General features: G+C 48.0%; 1 protein-coding gene across 7 annotated transcripts in view; it reads right to left on the bottom strand.

Moving 5' to 3' along the window:
* RPTOR (regulatory associated protein of MTOR complex 1) overlaps window positions 1-21,276 on the bottom strand; it is a 416,632-nt gene that overhangs the window by 154,929 nt on the left and 240,427 nt on the right. For all 7 annotated transcript variants that reach the window (XM_024350719.2, XM_024350720.3, XM_063799998.1 and 4 more), the window contains one exon: window positions 19,152-19,211. In XM_024350719.2, the coding sequence (XP_024206487.1) occupies window positions 19,152-19,211 (60 nt within the window). The remainder of the gene's footprint in view (window positions 1-19,151; window positions 19,212-21,276) is intronic.

Raw genomic sequence — 21,276 nt, 5'->3', positions numbered from 1 at the left:
TCAGAAGACTCCATATTACTAGGATGGTAATTCTCCTCAAATTCATCTAGATTTAATGTAATTCCAGTCAAAATCTCAGCTGGCTTCTCGTTAGAACTGATAAACTGATTTTTAAATTCATATGAAATGCAAGGATCTAGAGTAGCCAAAACCATTTTGACAAAACAAAACAAAACAAAACTAAACAAAACTAAAACAGAGACTTACAATAAAGCTACCGTGATCAAGGTAATGTGGTATTCCTATCCTTATGCCAATAAAGATAGACACACAGATCAAGAGAATAGAATAGAACTATACAGTTATAGTCAAATGATTTTTGTCAAAGGCACCAAGGAAATTCAATGACAAAAAGATAGCCTCTTCCACAAACAGTGCTGGAACAATTTGGTATCTATATGGAAAATAATGATCCTTGACCATTGACTATATTAAAAAACAACTTGAAACGGATTGCAGACTTAAAAGTTAATCATAGTTCACTAAGTTCATCATAAACATGAAAGTTAAAACTAAAAGTTTTAGAAAAAAATAGAAAATCTTCACAACCCGAGGTTTGGCAAAGATTTCTTAGGTAGGACACAGAAAGTACAAATCATAAAATAAATAAATGATGAAATCGGACTTCATCAAAATGAAAAACTTCTGTTCTTCAAAAGACTGTTTTATTTATTTATTTATTTATTTTGAGATGGAGTCTCGCTCTGTTGCCCAGGTTGGAGTGCAGTGTCACGATCTCAGCTCACTGCTGGACGGACTCAACGTCCGCCTCCTGGGTTCAAGCGATTCTCCTGCCTCAGCCTCCCGAGTAGCTGGGATTACAGGTGTGTGACACCACGCCCAGCTAATTTTTGTATTTTTATTAGAGATGGGCTTTCACCGTGTTAGCTAGGATGGTCTCGATCTCCTGACCTCGTGATCTGCCCACCTCGACCTCCCAAAGTGTTGGGATTACAGACGTGAGCCACCACACCTGGCCTAGACTGTTTTAGAAATAAAAACACAAGCCACAGACTTAGCAAAAATGTTCACAATGTATAGATAGGACAAAGACTTGTGTCCAAAACACATGAAGGGCTCTTGAAGACAAACACCACAATTTGAAAATTGGCAAGAGACTTGAACATCCATTTTATTAAAGAATATAAATTAATGGCCAATAGCAGCATAGGAAAAGCTGCTGTGGCATCATTAGGCAAATGTAAATTAAAATAATAATGATATTGTGTTATACTTCGGTAAGATGGCCGGACGCGGTAGCTCACGCCTGTAATCCCGGCACTTGGGTGGCCGAGGTGGGTGGATCACTTAAGTCAGGAGTTCGAGATCAGCCTGGGCAACATGGTGAAACCCCATCTCTACTAAAAATACAAAAAATTAGCTGGGCGTGGTGGCGCCCGCCTGTAATCCCACTTACTCAACAGGCTAAGGCACGAGAATTGCTGGAACCCGGGAGGCGGAGGTTGCAGTGAGCTGAGACTGTGCCACTGCACTGCAGCCTGGACAAGAAAGTGAGACGCCATCTCAAAAAATAAAATAAAAAAAACCCCGAAAAGGCAGAATGCCAAGTGTCGACATGGATGCGCCACAACTGGCACGCTGTTGTTACTGGCAGGAACTCAGGTCAGTAAACCACTTTGGAAAACAGTTGGACAATTTCTTATAAAGTTAAACACACACCTACCATATGACCAAGCAATTCACTCTCCGGTATTTATCCAGGAGAAATGAATATATATGCCCACACAAAGACTTGCACATGAATATTTACAGCAGCTTTGTTCATAACAGTCAGGACAGAAACAATTCAAACGCGCATCAACAGGTGAAACAAACTGTGACACACAGGATGACGGGCTGTTACTTATAATGAACAGGAACACACTACTGATACTCCCAACAAGGAGACATCTCAAAGGCATGATTCTGAGCCAAGGAAGAGACAGAAAAGAGCACATACTTTATCATTCTGTTTACAGAAAGTTCTGGAAACATCAAATCGAATGTATAGTGAGAAAACCCAGATCAATGGTTGCCTGGGCTTGAGGGATAAGGAGAGGGATTAACTGGGACAGGTACAAGGGGACACACGGGATATACGCTGACTGTGGTGTGGCTCCACGGGCACAGTGGTCTGTCAAACTCATCAATTGTACAGTTCAAGTGGGTATATTTTATTGAATGCACCTCAAGAATGCTGATTTGAAAACGTGAAAACAAAGGAGAAATGATGGCATTTTCAAACAAATAAAAATGAGAACTTTTTCCCAGCAGATCTGTACTAAAGGGTACTCTGTTTTTGTTTCTTTTAGCAGATGGGGTCTTGCTCTGTCACCCAAGCTGGAGTGCAGTGGTGCATCACGAGCCACTGCAGCCACAACCACTGGGACTCAAGTGATCCTCCCACCTCAGCCTCCCAAGCAGCTGGGACTACAGGGGCATGTCACCAGGCCCAGCTGATTTTAATTTTTTCTGTAGAGCTGGGGTCTTGCTATGTTGCTCAGGCTGGTCTTGAACTCTTGGTCTCAAGCAATTCTCATGCCTCAGCCTCCCAAAGTGTTGAGATTACAGGTGCACACCATCATGCCTAACTTTTTTTTTTTGGTAGAGATAGGGTCTTATCATATTGCCCAGGCTGGTCTTGAACTCCTGGCCTCAAGTGATCCTCCTGCCTCAGCTTTCCAAAGCATTAAGATTACAGGCATGAGCCACTGTGCCAGGCTTAGATTAGATTTTAGCAGGATGCACGTTATAGTTTCTAAAGCAGGTCACCAAAACTATGGCCCAAGGACCACATCCAGCCAGGAGCATGTTTTCTTAAGGCCCCCAGGCTAAGAATGGTTTTTACATTTTTAAAGAGTTGTAACAATGGGAAGACTATGAGGCAGAGACCTTACATGGCCTGCAAAGTCTAAGGCATATACTATCTGGCAGTTAATGGAAAAAACAGGATGCTCAAAGTATAGTAAAGAATATAAAATTAACAAGCCAACAGAAGAGAAGAAAGGTGTAATAAAATTGCTAAATCAACTCAAAAGATGGTAAGGGAGGAGAAAAAAGAAAAGTTAAAAAAAAAAAGGGGGCTTGGCCGGGCACAGTGGCTCATGCCTGTAACCCCAGCCCTTTGGGAAGCCAAGGTGGGCGGATCACCTGAGATCAGGAGTTCAAGACCAGCCTGGCCAACACGGTGAAACCCTGTCTGTACTAAAAATACAAAAAATTAGCCAGGTGTGGTGGTGCGTGCCTGTAATCCCAGCTACTTGGAAGTCTGACGCAGGAGAATCACTTGAACCTGGGGGGTGGAGGTTGCAGTGAGCTTGAGATCGTGCTATTGCACTCCAGCCTAGGCCACAAGAGTGAGACTCCGTTCCCCCCGCTCCAAAAAAAAGGGTGGTGGGGTGGCTAGAATAAAAAGCAACAGGAAAAAAAAAGGATGAAGCAAGTAGGAGGCAGACTTAAACCCAAATATATCAATTACTACACTAAATGTAAACAAACTAAATACTTTAATTAAAACCAAGAATGTTCTGTCTCTATTTAAAAACAAAACTAAATAAAAGCTAACTATATTGCCAAAAAGAGATCTACCTTATATACATATGGATAAAAAAGATGCATTCTGCAAACACTAACCAAGAGACAGTTGTTCAGCTACAATACTTTAAAAATGTGGACCCTAAGGCAAAAGGCATTACCAGAGATAAAGGGTGACATATCTTGATGATAAAAGGTTTGCTTCATTCTCCCAAGAAGGGTGAGTTGGTACGGTTAATCTGGCCTTCTTCAGTTCTGAGGGTTAATGCATGTGGTCAAAAGGGAAATGAGTTTTTAATTTAAAGTAAAATGTAAAAACTTGTCAAAATTATTTCTTCAACAAGAAAAGAAGAGGCTGTTAAGATATATGTATAAGCAAAAGAAAATTTAAAAAAAAGAAAAAATCAAAGAAAAAAGATATACGTATAAGCAATATTCCTAATTAAAAATGGGACAGATTATAGGAAACCATAATATGGCACAAGGCTGATGATGGTAGAGCAGGGATTTGGGGCAAGGTTGTTCTTGGAAAACGACTACATATTCACAACACTGATGGTAACTAAAGTATAGGCAATTAAGGTGGTCAGTGTGTCTAGGTCCCCAATTAACATAAGAGTAGAGATCATTTAAATAAGAAGCTTTCCAACTTGTTTGATCATGAGCCCTAGGAATATTTTTGGTGACCAGACAAACACACATACACAACCACATATAAAGATACATATTCACAGGTTCGTACCCTGTCCATGCCTCCAAACAACAGAAACAAAAAAGCAAACCAAAAAAGAGATACATGTTCAAGCAACAGGACCACGGAACACTTATCTTACTATGAAAACAATGACATTTTCTTCTTTTTTAAAATGCTGGCTGTGACCCACCTAACTGGTTTCATAGCCACTTATCAACCATGACTTGAAATCTGAAAAACATTGACTTAAATGAAGCAGTTGTTAATTTCTCCAGGAGGATATACTGGCTCAGGGTTACCAAAACGATTTGGAGTGAACATGGCACCCGAGAGACATTAGAAACTAGAAAGTTCCATAATTCCACCCCTGCATAAGCTGACTGGTTTTTTAAAAACCACCAGAGGCGGCTTGTTTTTTAATGATTTTTAAAAATCTCTGCTCGGTTTCTAAATCACATGGTTCATATGCACAGTGCTGCCATTTCTTTGGATCCTGTCCTTTCGCATTTAATGGTGCCCCTAGTACAGACTTCTGCTCATCTTTACTTGTGAAGTAAATGTAGGGTTGAACTCAGGAGGAAGTTTCCCTAACTTAACAGGAAGCAGAGTTAATATTACAGGAGATAATTCACCTTTTACCTGACTTACTCTAGAACGACAAATTATTGCCCCTTCCTGGAGTCAGTCAACAACAACAATGGACAGGAATGGCCACTCTGGAGGCTGGAAACAAAAACCACAGGGAGAGATGGGGCCACAGCGAGGCGAGGGGTAATTCCCCATTTTCTTATTCAACATGTTGATGACATAATGAAAAGCAGATTCTTTTTTATTAAACAGGCAGATTCCAAAGCCCATCAGAAAGACATCTGAGCCCATGTTTATTTTTGAAGCACTCCCGCAAAACAGATTTTCTGTGGGCTTCCCGGTGTCAGGGCCGACCTTCAGACAGACCTTTCCTGAGAGGCAGTTGCAGGAGTCACATGGGAGAAGCCACCTCCAAGCAGAGTCTCCTGAGAAGCTGCTGAAAGGCCTGCCACATCGAGAAAAGCAGCTCCTAAAATAAGGGGAAGCAGGACGGGCTCCAGCAGAGCTGGGGTTAGGGAGCACTTCCCTCCGGAGGCACTGGCTGCCTCCAGGCTGTCTCCAGACGCCCCTCTCACCTGCACGCTGCATCTCATTAGGGAGCTTCTCTGCAAAAATCTGGCCTAAAGAGGGTGGGAGGGGAGGAAGGTGAGCTTCCAGGATGGGGCGTGGAGCTCTCCTGCTGTGGAAGTATCTTCCACGAACACTCCACGGTTCTGACAGAGATTGCCACCACCTTCCCCCGACTGTCCTGAGCTCATCTGGATCTTTCTGTCTCTGAAAAGATGCTGAAATCCCAGAGTCACTTCCTAGCCTGGTTGTAAACTGTCTCTTCCTGTGAATTTGTTAAAACACCCTAGGAAAGACAGTTTCCAAATACAGGCAGCCTTGTGTGGTTATGCCTGATTTCTGGGATAATCCTCTGAGGTTTTCCTGGTGGGCATGCATCACACAGAAGGTCAGCACTCCTCCTACCACTGGGCACCCGGGACTTGGGTCAAAATAACCGGACTCTCCTCCCATGCTGTACACGTCCCCTCATTTTGTCAGGTCCACATGGAACCCGCCCTTTGAGACCAGGCATCTTGATGCAGAAAACTCATGCCACTTTCCTCAGAATCGCACTCACAAACACGCAGAGGGACGTGAAGGGATGGACGTCCTTCCACACGCCAGCCGATGCAGAGTTGGGGGTGGCATCACACAGACCCGGCTCTGTCCTCCAGGCTCAGCCACTCCTAGCTGTGCGACTTTGGGCAGGTGAGTTAACCTCTCTGAGACTCAGTCACTTCATCTATAAAATGAAGGAAACACCTTCGCGTGGGCCTGGAGCTGTCTTCGGGGCTTGCTGCTGTCCTCCCTGGGACGGGGCGGGACAGGATGCCTTTGTCTCTGTAGATCTATGTTTTGCTTTAGGGAAACAGAGGGCAGGCAAGGAGCTCTCTTGCACTTGCTTCTTAATTGTCTTCAGCCCAACAATTCTTCATATTTCGGGGAGGCACATTCTGGTCTCCAGAAACAGCTAGAAGACACAGCAGCTACACACGCAGCCACACGAAATCTGTTTGGGTCATCATCCATGGAAATAATCGTAGAGATCTCTTAGCCTCTTCTAGCAAAAGGAGTGCTCGCCCGCCTTCTCAGATGAGAACACCACGGCCCTCCTGCTGGCCGTCAGTCGCCCCCACCCCCTCTGCAAACGGAGCCACTAGTCAGGCTTGTGCCACTGCCCCTTCTGCGGCCACTGCGGGTCACGCCACTGATTCATGGAGCAAAATGTCTTATGTAGGTAGCCATCAAGCTCCTAAGTGCCTCAGTTTCCCCATCTGATGCAGTGGTCTGAGTCAGACTCACACAGGCCCCTGTAGACCCATTAAGTGCTGCCAAGTTAGCGGTGTTAATTCTAAATACTGAAGCTACATATACCTCTTTCAAAGAAGGCCCTTGCCACACAGCCCAAGCTCGTGCCTGGCTCAGAGGCTGTGGGGCTCCCCGTCTGGAACGCTGCCCCTGGTCCCGGCATGGCTGCTCCCGTCTGGCCAGGTGGTCTCAGTTCCAGTGTTGCCTCTTCATGGGCCTCATCAGGCTGCCCAATCAAAGAAGCATCCAGGCACTCTTGTGTGCGATCACATGGCTCTCCTGGTACATTCACACTCCTCTTAAGTGCGTTTCTTCCCCTGATCATGATGTAAGTTAACGAGCAAGGACTTGGCTCCAGAGCCTCGGACAGGCCCTAGCACACAGCCAGTCCGCAGATGTCTGCTGAATGAACGGTGAAAGAACAAATGTGCTGAGAAACACATGCGGAGTCTGAAAAGTGCGCTCGAGCCTGGAACCCGAGGCCCCGCTGACGAGCTGGCCACTCATGCACAACATACTGGCTTCGAGGTCAGAAGACAACACACGCACATCAGAACGGGGAGGCCTTTCTCTGAAGGGCCACAGGGCACAGCGACCAGGCTCTGACAGAGGGGACTGTGCAGCACGGAGCAGCAAACTGAGCAGCCAGCAGCGGCGGCTGGGGGCAGACACAGCAGAGCGGGTGGGGGCGGACACAGGCTCCGCCACCGACAGGGGACCCTCGTGTGACTCTCTGTGACCCTGAGCAAGTTTCTCCACCTCCCTTGCCTCGGCTTCCAGAAGTTTAGATGGAGATGGCCTCAGAGGCTGCTCGCCGGGTGGCTGTGATGAGCACCGGAAAAGCTACCACACACCCGGGGTCCCCGGTTACGCTGGCGCCTCACGCCACACTGCTTTATCACCGATTGCAAGTCTGCAGCCACGCACATAGGAACAACGGCAGGGCACTGAGTCCTGCAGGATAAACAGATCCAAGGAGGCACCCCTGCCAGAGGAGGCACTCCAGGCACCCCACCAGAACCAGGGGTTGTGAGGAACCGAAGGGCCGTGCGGGCAATGGAGCTGGAGCAACAGACTCTTGGGGAAGGTTAAGGAGAAATGGCAGACTGGATGGAGGGAGGTGCACCTGCTGAACTACGATGCGTCTAGAAAAGAGGCATCAATGGGGGCTGAGCCTCATCCCGGTTATGCGACCGCAGTGACATGTGCCTCCATAGGTACTGAGCTGTCTGAGATGACTCCTACACAAGAGCAAAGGCCTACCAGAAAGGACGGCCAAGGGGCACTGGCCAGGCACACGCTCAGCCTCACTGCGGCCTCCTCCTCGCTCTGCACCTGGGAGCCTGCCTTCAACGAACGGAAGCTGCCCTCCAATCAAGCTGTGCTCCTGCATCTCCGCAGAGCAAGGGCTTCCTTTAGAGATATCCAGACACATGCATTTTCTTTTCCTTTTCTTTTTTTTTTTTTTTGAGATGGAGTCTCACTCTGTCACCAGGCTGGAGTGCAGTAGCATGACCTCGGCTCACTCACTGCAACCTCTGCTTCCTGGGTTCAAGCGATTCTTCTGCCTCAGCCTCCCAAGTAGCTGGGACTACAGGTACACGCCACCATGCCCAGCTAATTTTTGTATTTTTAGTAGAGACGGTTTCACCATGTTGGCCAGGATAGTCTCGATCTCTTGACCTCATGATCCGCCCGCCTCAGACTCCCAAAGTGTTGGGATTACAGGTGTGAGCCACCGCGCCCAGCCCACATTTTCTTCAGGATGCTGGGAGGTGCGGAGCCGTGAGGAGGTGGAGCGAATGCCACAGATGTTACAGCTCCGTGCTCTGCGGCGCAGGCCTTTGTTTTGATGACAAAGACCAGGGTTTGGGTACCACTGTGAAGGAAATGGAAGATCTCCGTGCTGTGTGCAGGTTCCCTGGGGTGGCCTCTGAACCTCTCACATTCCCCCTTGGCTGCACGTCTGCAATTTCATCTCAGAACCAGCCTCCTCCACCCCTACCAATCCGGATGAGCTAAGGAGGCCTTGCTGGGGTGCACATCGAACGCGAAGGGGACCCGGTGCCCGTCTTCCCTCTGCCCGTGGGGGGACCTTAATGAGAGGCACCTGGGCATAAGGACCCCCGTGCAGCACCGTGCGCCCTGGCGTGGCGCGCACGGGAACGCTGAGGAGGCTGTGCTCGGGCAGGCAGGGGTGATCTTCTGCTAGGTGGCGGCGGTCCCCCGTTTCCGCCAATCACTCACCTCCCCCTCGCTCGGCGATCTCTCGGGTTTTGCTTCTACCTCTTCGTTTCTAAATCAGCGTCTAGTGCCTCGTTACTCATCTCAGCAGTGACTGGCAGACGTTAATGAATTACTGATTTTCACCTTTACCAGCCAATATTGTATATTTATGTTGGAAAGAAAGGTACTTTTTGAATCAAGACTGGGATCTTTTGATAGTTTTCCTTTCAAACATAATCCATGTGTATGACTTCCCTCGATGAAGTGAATTCTAATCACAGCCGCTGTGCCTCTGACATGAGTGCGGCGCCCCCAAACCCTGTGCAGACCTTCTAGAGGTCTGGGCTCCTGTTGAGGAGCCCGTGCTCTGTTCACACAGCCCATGCCGAAAGGAAGGAGATGCAGGCTCCAGGGAGGCTGCCAGCAAATCCCTGTCCCAGCTTGTCCTAATGGTGTGGTGCTCAGCAGGCCCTGTGCTTGCTGGGTGCCTCAGTTTCCCCATCTTTTAAAAGGTAGATAACAACAGCACCCACCCTTGAAGGGCTCCAGGGAGGACTAAGAGGTAATGTTTGTAAAGGCCTCAGCACGATGCCTGGCACCATGGGGGCTCAGTAAATGCTTCCTACGGTCACTATCATTCCCCAGGAAGCACGGATAGCCACGTGCTCTCAAGCAGCAGCTCCCAGGTCTCCTTACATTTTCTGCACTGCATCCCCAGGCTCAGATGAGACAGAAGTCCCACAGATGGGAACCAGAGATCAGCTAACACAATGCTGAAGGTTTCAGAGCAGAGTCAAACCCAAGCTCCAGGGCTGTGGGGCTGCAGCCCCGCACCTACTGTCCCTGGGCCACACGTGGCAGCCGTGCTACCGGAGCCTCGGAAGCAGCAGCACACGGAGACTCACTTATTCACGACACTGGATTGTTAGCGGTTTAAAATATGCTGTGTACACAATCAATGTTAATCACGAGTAAGTTCTGGGTACGCTTTGAGCCTCCAGTGATCAGAATACTAACTAGCAGCCTCGTGGAGCAGGTTCACATCTCTCAGGTTCCCCGGAGCTTTCTGAAAACCCTAATATTTCTAGCACTGTGTAAGTGTTGCATTACTTTGTTTCAGGGCTGAAAAATGTCCCTTAATTTCCAGGCACGGATCTTATTGCCACTCTCTCAAAGGATTCGGAATATAAATATGTACTGCAGCAGCAACAGCTTATTCATCAGGCTGCTAGGTTAGCGTAGATAATTAGAAACTGGGGGGTCGCTCGAGGAAGGTTCACTATAATTTACTTCCAGACACAGCAGCTTAATTAGAAAACAGATTCCTCTCCTACTTTTAAAGACTGCTAAATAATTATGCACAAACTGCCCGATCTTCTCTCCAGTCTTGTGCTGAGATGCTAAACAACGTGTTTTGCCCATCTGACAAGGATGGCGAAAGCTCGGAAGGCGTTAATACTGGATTTCCTGAGGAGCCTTGATTTTGAGTGCTGCTGTTTGAAATAAACCGCATTTATTTTGGAAGACATATCGTGCAGCAGTTCTGAGGAACGAAACCTCCCCACGTCTCCAGTACCGACAAAGATGAGGATAATGATATGATTCGGGTTGGATTTCTGACCGTCTGGGGGCAGCAGGGACGCTGTGCCATGAAACTGCCATTGAGCTGGTGAGGAGGCCAGGTCGCAAAAGCCAGGCCTTCCAGAGGGCATGAAAGTGGTGCTGTGCCACACTCAGCCCCCAAACCCCAGACAGCGGGGTCCTGAGGCTCTCGGCCAGGGGGCCACCTGCCGTGCACTTACCCAACACGGACCCCTAGAGAGCTCTGGCCTGGCAGACCTGGCACACCAAGGGCCAGCTGTTGTAGGATGAGGGTACATCCTCTCAGATGGCAGCGGGCAAGGACACATGGGCATGGGGCAGGTGCCTACCATGCAGGTCTGTGCGTGACAAACACACCTGCCCATCTGACACGTTATGTGCCGATCACCACCTGGCACCTGCAGCCTGCACTCAGGACCATCCTTCACACGCTCCCAATGAGGGTCGCCGGGGAGGGAAGGGGTGTGCAGGGCGGCCGCCGGGGAGGGGAGGGGTGTGCAGAGCGTGAGGCAGACCTAGTTTTACTTCCTGCAGGTCATGAAGCTTGACGGAAACAAAAAGCCCGAGAACACAGGCCCGTTAGTCTCCTTGCGTCACGTGACTCGTCACGCTAGTCAGGTGGGACCCAGGAACCAACGTCGTCCTCACACTTAGTGGCAAGAGAGGTATTCTCAAGGGCAAGAAATTTCTATGTGGTGAGTTGAGACAAAAGAATGAAACTGCTAAACTAGGTCTTCAGACTCCCTAAAAAGCTGGCAAAAGCTAAAAGCAGATCAAGTCCAGCCCCAGCTAGTGTATGCGCAGGTACTGCAGACTCCCTGACATCTGCACATCCACACGATCTGTTCCGAATGTGCGTCACTCGAGATGTCACACACGTGTGTTCTAGGTGCTGTGTTGTGGTGGGGTTTCCACGCCCCCGGTCTACAGTCCTTAGGATTCTGTTTACAATAATGAACTGCTAAAGCATAAATGAAATCAGACTAAGCACGAGAGCCTGTTTCTGCCTGGTCTTAAAACTATAATTAAAAACAAGTTATCTCACCATTAACCTGGATCCAAGATCAGTTCATCTAACGAAGGCAGGGACGCCCAAGCAGGTTCTCTGGCTCTAGGTTCAAAGGTCATATCACACTCGGGAGGGTCTTGGCAAAAAGGGCAGCATGCAAACGCTTCCCCAGGGAGGTCATGCCGGCACAGATGTGAACGTGATGGATGACTGTGTACGTTTTAATGTAGGTGTGACTCAGGGAACCCAGAGCTCCATCTCAGGTGGACAGGAGGACAGTCATGGTGTGCAGGGACACGGGGGTGTCACCCAGGCAACCGTGTGGCTCTCACCCAGCACCCACTGACAGCTCTGCCAATAATGCACAAACTTTCTTATTAAAATCTCTCAACTATTTAAAAATTTATATATTTTTAAGTATTCCCTGGGTACTTATAAATTTTTTAGACACACGTGCTGCCTGGAGGGAGGCAGTGCCTTGGCCCCCCCTTGGCTCAGCCCTGTGGCCAGGAAGGCCACTCAGGTGAATGCGCATCATAGGGTGTCGTTTCCAAGACCACACCCCTCCTGCTCCCACATGCGATGGGAGGAGTGGCGTTGGAGGAGCGCCATCCTGCTGACTCTGGAGCAGGGGTCAGGCGGTGACCCTCCAAATGTCAGTCCCGGAGTCTGGGAGGAACAATTCCCAAACCCCCTGAGGGACTGGTCTCCCAAGCAGGAGCAGGCAACTAACTTTTGATCACTGCATTTTAGGAAAGTGTTGAAAAAAACATACAAAAACTCAAAAGGTTTTGTGCATGTCAGATGCCTCCCTGGGAGGTGGCGTGGCCCTGCTGGCCACATGCTGTGACGCATGGGTGCCCTAACCGTGGTGTCCTTCTGTGTGGCATGGGCAAGGCGGCTCCAGAGGACATTCCACAGGTGGTGGACACTGCTACGCTTCCAGCCCTGTAAGGAGGGAAGTTGGTTACAGGGTCTGCTTCCAGAAGGTAACCTCTGGGCTTCCATGTCAGAGAGGTGACTCCCTTGCCCGGGGCACATTGGTGACAGGCACAGCCTGGAATTGCTGGGAGCTCATCCTCAAGCACCCTGGTCCCAGCGTCAACTCAGGGCAAGGGACACACAAGAACATCACAAACATGGCTGACATGTTCAGTGAAGGGAAATAAGGGGGAACTCAGTCTTGGCTGCCTGGAACACAGGGGCCGCATTCATCAGTAGAGCTTGATGATGATCTGTTTGTCTCTCAACTGTACCGCACGGCTGCTTTCCGAGTGGATCTGTCTCCCCTGACACGTGGGCTAGCGTTACGGGAGTTAACATATGTTGGTGGGACCCCTGTGGGAAAAAGGGGCCCTGAGGTAGCAGAAAGGCTGGCCAAGAGGGTCTGAGCCATAGAGGTTACTGTAACCAAGATCAACATATTTCAAGAATAAATCTTCAGAAAATGATAAAGTATAAAAATAATGAGGCTTTTTTTTATAGGAGTGTCCTCTGACTATAAAAACCACAGCAGCATGGAAGACACTATTACACATAGATGTGCTGAATTTTCTGCCTCACTTTGTAACTGCAAAATCAAATCTACTTATTAAAAACTTTTCTTTGGCTGGGCATGGTGGCTCACGCCTATAATCCAAGCACTTTGGGAAGCCAAGGCAGGAAGATCACTTGATTAAAAAGATCACTTATTTAAAAAGTAACTCATGTCCTTTGTAGATAATACAATATGCAAAAGACATGGCCGGGCACAGCGGCTCATGCCCATAATCCCAGCACTTTGGGAGGCCGAGGCAGGCAGATCATCTGAGGTCAGGAGTTTAAGACCAGCCTGGGTAACACAGAGAAACCCTGTCTCTACAAAAAAACCAAACAACCCAAAATAAAAATTAGCCAGGCATGATGGCATGCACCTGCAGTCCCAGCTACTTGGGTGGCTGAGGTGGGAGGATCACTTGAGCTCAGGAGGTTGAGGCTACAGTGAGCTGAGATGGCACCACTGCATTCCAGCCTGGGCGGCAGAGCGAAACCCTGTCTGGAAAAACAACAACAACAAAAAACACACAACCAAACAAACAAAAAACTTTTCTTATGAGACTTTAAACATAATTGGGGAACAAAATCCAAAAATTAAAAAAACATAAAAATAGCGTTTTTAAGCGGAGAAGTCACTGTGTCTATGCAAGTTAAAAACTGACGTCCACTTGGAAATAGAGCTAATGGCAGCTGTGGCTGGGCACCTTTTGGAGCAAAGATCTGGATTTCTCCATTGCTGTATAATTCTAAAGTTTGGAATTTGTCCTGGCATAAAAAATGTAAATATAATTCAGCCACCCGCAATTTAACCTCTGTCACACTGTGAGGGGGAGGCACCACGGGAGTTCACCCTGTGAGTGCTGACGTGGATTCTTAGTGAAAGACACTAAAACAGGTGCTTTTGCTGAACTGCATTCAGAGAACAGTGGCTCAGACCCAAATCCACACACTTTAAGAAGTTATTCTCAATAAAGACTGAGGTGGCTACAGTGACTGTGATATGGTTTGGCTCTGTGTCTCTACCCAAATCTCATCTTGAACTCTAATCCCCATGTGTTGAGGCGGGGACCTGGTGGGAGGTGACTGGATTATGGGAGTGGCTGTTCTGGTGATAGTGAGTTCTCACAAGATCTGATGGCTTAAAAGTGTGGCACTTCCCCTTCCCTGGTGTGCTCTCGCTCTCCTGCCATGTAAGACATGCCTTGCTTACCCTTCCCTTTCTGCCACGACTGTAAGTTTCCTGAGGCCTCCCTAGCCATGCAGAACTGTGACTCAGTTAAACCTCCTTTATTTATAAATTACCCAGTGTGATGGTTAATACTGAGTGTCTCCAAGTTCTTCAGCTTTGGGAGTCAGACTGGCTTCCTTGCTCCGCAGCTTGCAGATGACCTAGTGTGGGATCTTGTGACCGTGTGAGTTAATATTAATCAATCAACTCCCCTTTATATTTATAGCTATCCTATGAGTTCTGTCCCTCTAGAGAACCCTAATACACCCAGTCTCAGGCAGTGTCTTGACAGCAGTGTGAGAATGGACTAAAACAGCCTGCTAAGCCATTTGTCTCAGCAATGGGCCTCGAGAGCACGGCCTCTCTGGCGCCTTGCCATCTCTCTCTAACTGCGGTGGGGCCAGGGCAACGATGCCTGGGAGTCGTAGGTGCCTCAGCTGATGGCAGATGGAGAGGCGTGGGAGACGCTTACAGAACTACAGGAATGTGGAGTGACAGCAGCCACCATCCAAGCTGCAGCTCTGGGAAGTGCTGAGAAGGCAGAAGTGTCTGGCGGGAGGCGGACACGGGCTGGGAGCCGAGGCCGTGACAGGATGTGTGATGCCCTCGGCACTGCTGCTGCCCGATGAGAGCCGAGTGGTGTCCATTCTGCAGGACAGAGACAGACCCAGAGGCAAGGAGGTGCCCAGTGAGTGTGGCTCAGAAGGGGTCAGGAGGGCCAGATGGAGCTGCTCGGACTCCAACGTCCATATTCTTCCCACCACACTCTCCTCCTCGTACCCCGAATCCCTAATCAGGGTGTGTTTTGAAAACTGCCTACTATTAACAGTTAATTGTCTGTTTTAAATTAAAAAAAAATAAACCTTTAGCATTTAGCCACCTTCATAGCATCACTTGGCACAGGAGAAGGGGAAATGGAAGAAAGACAAGAACACTGCCCTAACCTCCAGCTGTCTGATCGCACTGACTGAGAAGGGCCTTTGGTGCTGAGGAGGGAGGGGACGCACTGGTTCTGGGAAGAACACGAGCGGCTGCAAACGCTAACGTTGTGATTTAGGGAAAGGGCGTCTGATGAAAATGACTAACATCCCACGGTGGATGGGGAAGGGTGTTTGCTTCTCTTTTTCAATCCTCACTCAATCCCATTTTAATAATAAGATTGAAGGTATCTTCCCAGAAACAACAGAGCATGCTGCTGTAGAATCCACTTCCTTTCCCAAATCCAGGTCTCTGTTTCCCTGCACCCCTCGCTCCCCAGGCCCATGGCCTGTTGTCCACAGCGGTGGCCAGCTGTGTGCTGCATCTGCTCTGCACTCTCCGGCCTGCTCACTCTCGTGGTGTTTTTTTCCTCCCCTACATTACGTATTACTTTTACTTCAGTTGTCAAATAGCAAAATGACTTCTGCAGGTACACATGCTATGGATTGGAACGTGTGGGTGGATCTGTGGAACCACACCAGCATCAAGACATCACCCCCAGGCCCCTCCCGCTAGCCCCTCACAGCCACACTCTCCACCCCTCTAATCCCTGGCAACAGCTGATCTGTTCTCTGGCCCCATGTTCTGTCTTTCCCAGAAGGTCACAGAAAGGGAATCGGACCATGCGCCACCCTTGGAGATGGGCTTCTGACAGTGTGATACTTCTGGGAACCGCCCGAATGGCAGTGTATATAGAAAGCCTGTCCCTTTTTCCTGTTGAGCAGAATTCCATCATACGGATGCACCACAGTCTGAATTCATTTGCCCTGGGAGGGACATTTTGGTTGCTTCCGGCTTGGGGTAATGAACAGAGCTACCGTAAACATTCACGCACAGGTTTTTGTGTGATCCTAAGATTTCCCTCTTCCAGGGTACATATCCAGGAGTAGGAATGCGGGGACATGTTGGCAGGCTTATGGACATTTATGAGAAAGTGACAGTTCTTCCAGAGTGGCCGCACCATTCTGCATTCCCAGCAGCTGTGATGTGAGTTCTCAACACTGCGTTTGGTCAGTCTTTTAAATGTCATCCGTTCTAATAGGGACAGTGCTGCCTCACTGTGTTTTAATTTGCATTACCTAATGGCTAATGATTTCCAGGATCTTTTCATAAGCATATTTGCCATCCCTAAATCCTCTTTGGTGAAGTGTCTCTTCATGTCTTTTGTCTATTTTCTAATTTTCTTTTCCCCCTTATTTTTGAGTTTTGAGATATCTTTATACATTCTGGATACAAGTGTTCTTTGTCAGATATGTGACTTGCAAATATTTTCTCCGAGTCTATAGCTTGTCTTTTCATATCAGCAGTGTCTTTCAGAGAGTAAACATTTTACATTTGGATGAAGTCCAATTTACCAATTTTTTTTCTTTTGTGAATCATGCTTAGGATGTCATGTTGCTGCGCACATTTTAAGTTTTGGAAAGAAACAGGGAGGCAGCTGGTTGTTCTGACACCAAAATCTTGTTCAAGGGAAAACCTCCGTGTGTTGGGCGGACGACAGTGGGGCTGTCCTGAGACCTGAGCTCTAGGCCAGCCCTGCCCGAACCAGGCAGAAAAGGCCACCCAGGAGCTGAAGTGAACTAAATACCAGGTTCTCTCTCAGTAAAATAAGGTAGTTTGACTCAATAACCTAAAACAAATTTTTGTTGTCATCACTAGGTGATTTTTAACAGCCCTTTTTGCTCTGGAGATGTGGAGCTTGTGGCGCTGTCTGAGCTCATGTGGCTCAACACGCGCTGGCAGGGCTCTGTCCGGAGTAGCCACAGACACAGGTGACCGGGGGGGATGGGACAGCACACAGCAGCCATCCAGGATGGAGACGAGACACTGTCCCGCACGGAGATGGAGGTGTGGGCAAGGCTTGGGCTCCTGCTACCAGGCGGAGGAGAAAGGATACTGCGGCCCTCCTACCTCCAGAGGAAACCATGGAAATAGCCACAGGGAGGCACGACAAACAGAAAACACCAAGACAGTTTTCACCCAAGAGCTGCCTGAATAAGCCAACCCAGCAAGGATAAAATATAACTGCTGAAATATTAATGGATATGGTTTATTTATGAAATTAGATATATAATATATATACACAGGTTAAGTGTCCCTTTATCTGAAATGCTTGGAACCGGAAGCGTTTCGGATTTCGAATTTGTTCAGATTTTGGAATATCTGCATTATACTTACCAGTTAAGTTTTTTGGATTTATCACTAATCCGAAAACATGAAGTCCAAAATGCTCCAAAGAGCATTGTTTCTGAGTAGCACGTCAGTGCTCAAAAAGTCTCCGATTTTGGCCTGGCACGGCCAGAATCACTCACGCCTGTAATCCCGGCGCTTTGAGAAGCGGAGGTGGGAGGATCGCTTGAGACCAGGCGTTCAAGACCAGCCTGGCCAACACAGCAAGATGCCCTATTTTTTTTTAATTCATTAAAAATTTTTTTTAAAGTTTGATGCATTTCTGATTTTGGATTTTTAGATTTGGGATACGCATCCGGTGTGTGTATGGGGAGGGCGCAGGGGTGGCGGGGGCAATATATACGTTACAGGTAATAGAGAGCTCTAAAACTCAGAAAACAGAGGGGGAAATAAAAGCCCCAAAGAAAGCGCACAGCAATACCAGTAAACAGATCTCAAGAACAGCTTCGCAAAACTGCAGTCTCGTCAGGGAACCAAACCAACCAGAAGGGGAGGGGAGCACAGATCATCTAGTCCCTTTTTTTTTTTTTAAGTTATTTTCCATGTGATGCTTCTGAGAGCCTCCACTATCTGTTTAGCCTTTGGAAACAGTCTTCTAAGTCACAGCTTGCACTGTTTGGAAAGCCTCTGGGCACTGAGCTCAGTTAGGTACCCATGCTGAGGACTGCTCACTTAGCACTTCTGGTAGACCACTCCACATCAGGACCAGTGTCGCTTCCCCGGCCTTCCTATTGGCCACACAGCCACCTTCCACGGTGGGAGTGAACCACGACAGAGCTCACCGTGCCCTCATGAACGTTTACACATAATATTCTTGCATTTTTCCCCTGATACACAAGGCAAGCACGTTTTTACAAGAGAAACTTGGAAGTGGGGTTGCTTTTCCTGCCTAATTTAGTAAATTCAGGCCCTAATATTAAGATATAACTTTGTATATTAAGATGTAGAAAACAATTATCTTGCATGTTAATTCTAGAAGAAATGGGGTTCTGAGCCAAAGGGTTTAAAATAACTCCAAAGTTCTTCCATACTGCCTGGATGACTCAGGATGAGTCACGATGAATCCGGTGCACAAACAAACAGAACAAGGCAGTGCAGGCCACGCTCCGGGTCCTGAGACACCACTTCAGATCCAAAAAGATCACGCGAGGGACAGACGGGTTGGCCAATGGGACTGGAAGGATTATGGGAGGCAAGTGCCATTGACTCTTCATTAGGAGGCCTGACTAAATCCCGTCACGTCATCGCTCAGGTTCTGAAATCAGTTTGCCCTGAGATAGTAAAATGGAAACTGGATGGCGACAGGGGGGGAGGGGATGGAAAGTTACAGAATATTGAAGGGACAGTTTCAGAAAATAAGGTAAGAGCTAGCTATGATCTAGCTATCATTTCAGTGGCAGCAGAAATGATTTGTATGCGAAGTGGTATGTTCTTGCTTTGGCTTAAAGTCTGGAGACTTTTTAAATGTTCAAAGGAATTCAGCTTTTTATTATTTTTCTTTTCATATGGCCCATGTTTGGTTATCTCCTGCACTAAGCCCCAGTGTGACAATCACAAACACAGCCTTAATCAGAGAACAAAAGAACACAGCCACATGAAAGGGAACATGCCATGTTGATAGAAAGTACTTCTGAGAAGCAAGAGCCTTCAAAAAGGAAAAGAAACTCATCAGATCCAGAGAGCCACAAGAGCTTAAAAATCCTACTTACTTTTCTATCAAATCCAGTGTGACGCCAGGCACCAGACTGACACATTTCTGCATGCAAAACCTGCAGAGAAAGAAAAGAATGTGAACGGCACGAATGGAACAGTCACCCAGGAAATTCAACAGGCCTGCAGAAAAAGGAAAGAGTTAAAGGTGGGGACAGGGACTACCACGGTGAACAAGTACACTCAGATTTCCTTAATTCGGCAGCTTTTAGATTTGTAAAGAAAATCTCATTGCCATTCTGTCAAGGCGTGAGACTACAGAGCTGCCACAGTGAGTTGTCAGGAGAAAGGAGAGAAGCCGTTTGCAGCCACATGAAGCCCGGTCCCTGGAGAGGAGTGCCGAGATGCTTAATAAAGCTCAGTCTCCAAACGAGATGCTGGAGTGGACTGGACCTGCCACTTCTTTCCTTCTTAAGGAAGTGAGCTGGGGAGACTGCTGGAGTAGAATAAATGAGTAGCCTCAAGACACACAAAAGAAATGCAAATTCAATTATATCATGTTCATAATCATAAAATCCTACAGGTCAGAGCTGGGTTCATGTCTGAGGCAGGTCCATCCTTAGGAGCGCGTGTGGAGCCGGACAGGCTTTCTCTAATGTGGCGCCAACAGGAGGTAGGAAAGCATCTCTCCTCCCATCCGGGCTACTGGCATACAGTGGGCAGAATCGAGGCAGCAGAGTAAAAAGGCAATGCAGTATTTTTAGTAGGAGAAATGCAAAATGTTTAATTCACCTACTTTTAAAATTGAGAACAAATAACACCCCTTAAAAACATAATGGCAGGTGCAGAGCAAGTATGCACATCTCCAAAACACACTCGCGGACTGTTGGCTGGAAGTGAGTGATGGCAGAAGTGTTGGCTGGAAGTGAGTGATGGAGAAGGACAGTGGCCCAGGGGAGGGTGCAGTGCAAGGGTCAGGCACGTTCGGGGGAGACGTGGAAGTGACTCCTCTATGGGGGATGGTGGACCCAGGAGGGTACCCATAGCAGTGGGATAGGAAATGGGAGAAAAAGACACAGAGGAACTGAGAGATCCAGAACCAGGAAGACAACGAGCCAGAGGTGTGAAGACAGTCTCACTTTTGCAGCCCTGCAGGGCGAGGGGAGGCTGAGCTGGTCATCCTGGACCCCATGCATAGCTGCCAGCCACACTCACTCTCTCAAGAAGTGATACCTGGCTCAGCCAGCAGAGAGGAAGTTATATTCTTGGTTGGGGCTGCAGTAGTCAGTGTTTTATCATTCAAAGAGCTGAGAAAATAAAAGTGAGGCCCACGTTTGCCTGAAGCTAGAGAGCAGCCCTTTCCCACGGCGTCAAGTGCCCCGTGTGGCCCCAGTGCTTCCCCAAGCCAGTCAGTGCCACTCTGAGGGGTCTCCTCTGCTGGCTTCACTTGCAGATGCTCTCCTCAGCCATGCCCAGACACCTGTGCACCAGCGCAGACACATGCAGCTCCTACGGTGGTCCCAGGCAAACCAGAATTTCTCTGTGGATAAAAATGATCTACAGGAAATGCATTTTCAAATCTGAGTCCTATGCAAACCATGCTACTTTGTCTTTTTATCCATAATGTACTTACTGATTGGGATTTCTAGAGTCCAGTAATGACAGAATCACTTATATCAGACTCATCCTTTTGCCAATAATGATAAGCTCTGGACAAAATATTAAAAAGCCATTTGAAAATTCTGAACAACAAACAAATGCAGGCAGGAAGGCAGGAAATGGAAGGGCCGTGACCCATAGAAAATGAGAGTAACTCTGCATGAATCACTTTCATCTGGCTTTTCCCAAGGGTGCTCCTCACTCACAAGTCATGTGGGGGATAGCATGCGACTGAAAGGCAGCAGCCTTACTGGGTTGAGACCATGCTCAAGGCTGCCCGGATATTGCAGGCAAAAGCCCTAGGAAGAAGGGAGCCAAAACCCGCATGTAAACCTTCCCCGAGTTGGAGGCTGGCTCCTGAAGGGCACGCACAAAGGATAATATTCCCAGGATCCCCGTGGAGGACAGCAGGAAGGTTGAAAACGCAGAGTAGAGATTTTGACATCTGCTTGCCACTGTGAAGACAGAGAAGATCAGGTCCTGCCAAACTACAGGGCTTGATCACATCTGAGGACATGGACACCC

This window comes from Pan troglodytes, chromosome 19 (assembly GCF_028858775.2).
Source record: "Pan troglodytes isolate AG18354 chromosome 19, NHGRI_mPanTro3-v2.0_pri, whole genome shotgun sequence".
Lineage (NCBI taxonomy): Eukaryota > Metazoa > Chordata > Mammalia > Primates > Hominidae > Pan > Pan troglodytes.
The sequence above is the reverse complement of the archived record's forward strand: the minus strand, read 5'-3'. Positions and strand labels throughout refer to the sequence as shown.